The following is a 4,921-nucleotide window of genomic DNA, read 5'->3' as shown; positions in this document are numbered from 1 at the left end:
ATACCTTTCAATTTCATTCTTAGCTCATTTATACCTGTTATCTAATCATAAAAGTTTTGCCAATATAGAAACAGAACTATTTAAAAAAAAGTATAATGTACTAAATTATAGAAATGTTTACTATCGAACTTAATAAAGAAAGTGTTGATGTGTGCAATTTATAAACAGGTCCTGAAAAGCATCCTTCAATTTTACCAATAAATATGCAAATGTATGTTTTGTTCATCAGTTTTTTCCATCCAAGAAATATATAACACTTTTTGGAATTGGAATGTTACAAGAAATGATGTTCATATTAATGTGAATATAAAAACGACTTCTTGTGTATTGAAATAACAAGAACTTGCATTTTGCATATGTGTATCTTTTCTTTTAATTGTAATAATTAAACTCTCATTTTGTTTATTCTTCACAAAATTGCAATTATAATGCACGCGATAATTTGTAAATTTACAGAATAACTTTTTTCAATTTGCGCCACATTTTCCCTTACCGATCAGCAATTTTCCCTTGTAGTTCTTTAGTTATGCAATTTTTAATACACATAATAAACAATACTGCTCTCATACCATTTGCTAGAATGCTTTTTTATACCCTGTAAGACAATAGATGTGTGTCAGGTCATGTGTAACTAGCTCTCTTATATTGCCATTTCATTTTGACGGTTTAAAGCATATTGTAGTATAATGGCACCTTGTGAATAATATCCCCCAGAAACCATCAAATTATGTCCTGCTCAATATAAGATGTTAGTAATAAAGTGTATTCAATTAGACTTATTACAATTTTCTAAAGTTTTGGACTTTGACAATTTATGGCATGTTGTATCATAGATAAACCTTGTAAAAGACCATATGTCCGCGAGCTTTCTGAAAGGTTAAACGACAGCAAACAGATGTCCGCGAGCTTTCTGAAAGGTTTAACGACAGCAAACAGTGCGGCTTTTAAATCGAAATGTTATATCGTAGTTGTAGTATTCATCCGAAGCGTTTGTTTTTCAGACAATAAGTTCATGGATCTCTATGAAATTTTATCACAAGGTTCCATACTACAAAAAAAGGTTGGCATTGATTTTGTTGGTTACTGTACTATCTGCTATTGAATTGGGGGCCAAACACAAAAACAAGCATTTGTCTACTGACAATTAATTTACAATAAGTAATAGGCCTATGGATGTTTATAAACTTTGACCACAAGGTTCCATACCAAAAGAGGAAGGTTTTCCTATTATTTCTGTGTCATTTTGGTCTCTTGTTGAGAGTTGTCTCATTTGAAATCATACAACATCTCCTTTTGTTAATTTGGACTCCTGAGGTTTTTCGACTGGTTACATACTCTTGAGTAGGTCATCCTGGCTCATGATCCTTGTACTTGGTTCAGTGAGAGCAACGTTATGAAGTAATTTTTGTGTGGATTTGCCTCAACTTCAACATACCACAAGATAAGTTCCAGAAGAAAAAAATATCAATATGTTGTAATTGTCAGTTTCCCCCTTGTAGATCTGAACCCATTTTTTTTTACTATTTGTTAAAAACTATAAAGTAGATAATATAATTTTTATACACAGATTTTTTTTTTATATAAGAAGCATAAGATAAAACAGATTTTAATCATTAATTATACTTTATTCCACGTCAGTGCAAACAAAACCCTAACATAACGTTCATGTGCCTATCCCACACGTATCTTGTCAGTAGATAGGATTTTCTTTTATTTTCTATCAGACAACCATGTTTTAGTCTTTCTTTTTCAGTACCATAATTTTTTAAGTCTATTTTTAATTCTAGGGCTGATCATTGGGTGTATATATTTGTTTTCATTTTTAAACACCAATGTGATTACTTTGAAATTTCTTATTTAGTTAACTGGTATTGTTTGATTGCTCTATTATTGACTTTTACCCAACATACTAGTATTCTGTTTATAATGTGAATAAATGACTGATCTTCCATAGTGATAAATTGGGTTCAATTATGATAAACAATTACAATTTATTTATATACATTAATAAATACATGCATTTTTCTTAGATACTTTGATATTTTTAAAAAATCAGTTTGTTTATGAACACATACTCATTGTTTAGTTTTTCTTAAAAATCACCCAATCCATCAACAGAAATTTTAAATGCATCACATGCATGTGGCTATTACATGTACTGAATGACTTTGTTTTCAGATATCACATTAGAAACATCGAATCACAGAAAAATGTTTTAAATAAGGTACATATAGAATTATGAAGAAAACTTTACAATGTGAAGTTTAGCATCACATGACTCACCATCTTCGGAAATACATCCCACCCATAATTGTCCCTTTATATCAATATCCAATGACATTGGATGTATAATCCCCTGATCCGTCATAACTTTACATATCAGTAGAGCTCCCTGCTGGGACAGAACATGTAAGGCATGTCCGTTTATATCACTCACTATAACATGTCCTACTGATGTTGTCACTATATCCGAAGGGTAGAATAGATCTTTTCCCAAATTAACCTGAAGATTTCCCTGATAAGTCCATTTCACCTGTCCCTCCTGATCTAATACCACCACCCTCCCATTGTAATTTGTTGAATGATCTATTACCACTATGTCATCGTTTACATTAGATGTAATTCTATCAGGGAGTGTAAACATTCTCTGTTTATGTTTATCATATTCAAAAGATTGTTTTTGTTTCCCATTCATCCCAAAAACTATTAACTTAAAACTTTTGTCTGTTAAGTCGTTAGTACCACCCTCTTCCATTACACCCAGTATAATCTCATTGTGTTTAGTGATATGTATGCTACCTGGATACAGTGGTGACAGAGACAGGAAAGGTTTGATTTCTCCTGTCTTTGTTGTTAACAGACTGACATCAGTACTACAAGACAAAGACAGGAGGATATTTTTACTTGCTGTAAGTGACATATCATTAACATCAGCTGATATGTTCTTTACAGTTCTAATCTTGTTATCAACGCTAACTTTACTCAGAGTAGTCATTTCATAGCTAGAAATCCAAGCTGCTTTGTTGTCCAGTGTTAACATTCTATGCACACTGTTTAACTCAGTGGTATAGCTCTTAATAACTTGGAAGTCAATATTGTGTTGTTCATTTGTTATTGGTGTTGACTGGAGTGATCCAAATATCTCGGACACAGTTATGCCCCCTGACATAAAATCACTTAACTCCTGTGGTAATGGATGAAAGTCTAAATTAGGAAAAATATTGTTAATTTCTCTAATGGCTTTGATAATTTTGTCTGCTCTGCAACTTTTCTGTGCTTTTTTCAATTCTGATTCTATGTCATTTAAAATATCTCTTATGTCCTTGATTTTCTTTTCAGACGTTTTTCTGCGGTTCTCTATATTGTCTTTTTTTGTTTTAATTTTAGCACGTAATTGGTTTGCATATTTTTCAATTTCACCTTTCATCTCTTTTTCTCTAATATCTATTTTCTTTCTCGCATTGTCATATGATGAAAGACACATTTGAGTTGATTTTTGTAATTGGTTTGACTCGTTTTCACAGAACCATAAATCCTTTGAAAGTCTAGCTTTAGTGATCCCTATGGGATCATCACAGCCTTTGTTTATTTCCTCTAATTCATGCTCTCTGTGAGTCTTATGTATACAATCTTCACATACTAGTTCAATGCAATCAATGCAATATTTTATATATTCCTTCTTTTTATGTTTGTCACAGGGAATGTTGTTTGTTACCACATTAGTTAGATTTTCTTGAAAATCCTTATTAGGCCGTATACTTATAATCTCATGTTTGATCGAAGTCTGCACATTTAGATGAATTCTATTACACTTTTCACACATGTATTTTTGACACTGCACACATCTATACTGAATGTTTGTGTCAGTCTCACAAAGGTCACATTTCTTCTGCACTTGAGCTCTTCTTGCTGATTGTGGACGTAGTGCATATGCCATATTGTTCCGTGACCTAGTTCCAAAATATAAATAATATATTACCTTACCCAACTGCTGTTTTAGGGCTCACAGAAAAGATCAAACAGTATTGCAATGCAAAACGAGAAGTTGTTTTAGTTTACATAACAAAGGTAGCTAAGAATTTAAATGACAACCATGTCAACAAACATTCAAAGGGTAAGTCAATGTTTGGGGGGGGGGGGGGGGAACAAACATGTTGTAAGTGATTTTTCCTTAACTAAATCTGATAATTGAAATTTATGCTATAATTTTCACTTGTTAATTCTTTTGTAAAGAAAATGAGTCAAATATCTTTTATTTGAATATTTAGATATTTTCTGATTTAATAAAAGAAAAAAGAGAAAAACCTCTTTCCAGTCTTCTTTCATACATGGCATAACCCATAATCTAAATGTTCTTTTCATAGTTTATACACGGGAATTTCTATTTAAAAACTTTATTTGAATTGACAATAACACTTAATACTATTAAAAATTAAAATTTGACAAGCTTGTATATTAAAACCCATTTTCTTTTTTCTATACTGAATAATAATTGTGTTATACTCTATAACTTTAACATAATTATCAATGATTATGTACAGATCTTTTCATTATGACTCTCTCAAATTTCTTCTTTCAATGTTGTCCTCTGCATGTGGTAAAATCTTAGGTTTAAATTCATTTTGTGCAAGCTATTTGATAAACAGCCAATCAACTAAAAAGGTAAAGAAATTAATGTTGATTTTGTAAATCATCAAAACCAGACGTTAGTGCAAAAATAAACTGTAAAATTAATTAGATATGCAAATAGATCATAATCACTTTTATTATACCTTAGTTATCATGGTTATCAATTTCTATATAAAATAAGAACACAATATTTTGGCTTATATTTCTTTTAAATTACAAGCGTTGAACTATTGGACCTCGGTGAAACTATTTCACCGCAATAGACATTATATTTCGTGGAATACAGCTACGG

General features: G+C 31.1%; 1 protein-coding gene across 1 annotated transcript; it reads right to left on the bottom strand.

Moving 5' to 3' along the window:
* Window positions 1–2,236: 2,236 nt before the first annotated feature.
* Window positions 2,237–3,937, bottom strand: LOC134690686 (E3 ubiquitin-protein ligase TRIM71-like). The gene has a single exon (XM_063550731.1). The coding sequence runs from the start codon at window positions 3,935–3,937 to the stop codon at window positions 2,237–2,239; it is 1,701 nt and encodes a 566-aa protein (XP_063406801.1).
* Between the last annotated feature and the right edge of the window lie 984 nt (window positions 3,938–4,921).

The sequence above is a fragment of the Mytilus trossulus genome, chromosome 1 (assembly GCF_036588685.1).
Source record: "Mytilus trossulus isolate FHL-02 chromosome 1, PNRI_Mtr1.1.1.hap1, whole genome shotgun sequence".
In the NCBI taxonomy this organism is placed as follows: domain Eukaryota; kingdom Metazoa; phylum Mollusca; class Bivalvia; order Mytilida; family Mytilidae; genus Mytilus; species Mytilus trossulus.
The sequence above is the reverse complement of the archived record's forward strand: the minus strand, read 5'-3'. Positions and strand labels throughout refer to the sequence as shown.

Coding starts and splice junctions, on each gene's coding strand:
- LOC134690686 (XM_063550731.1), bottom strand. CDS start 3,937: ATGGCATATGCACTACGTCCACAATCAGCAAGAAGAGCTCAAGTGCAG.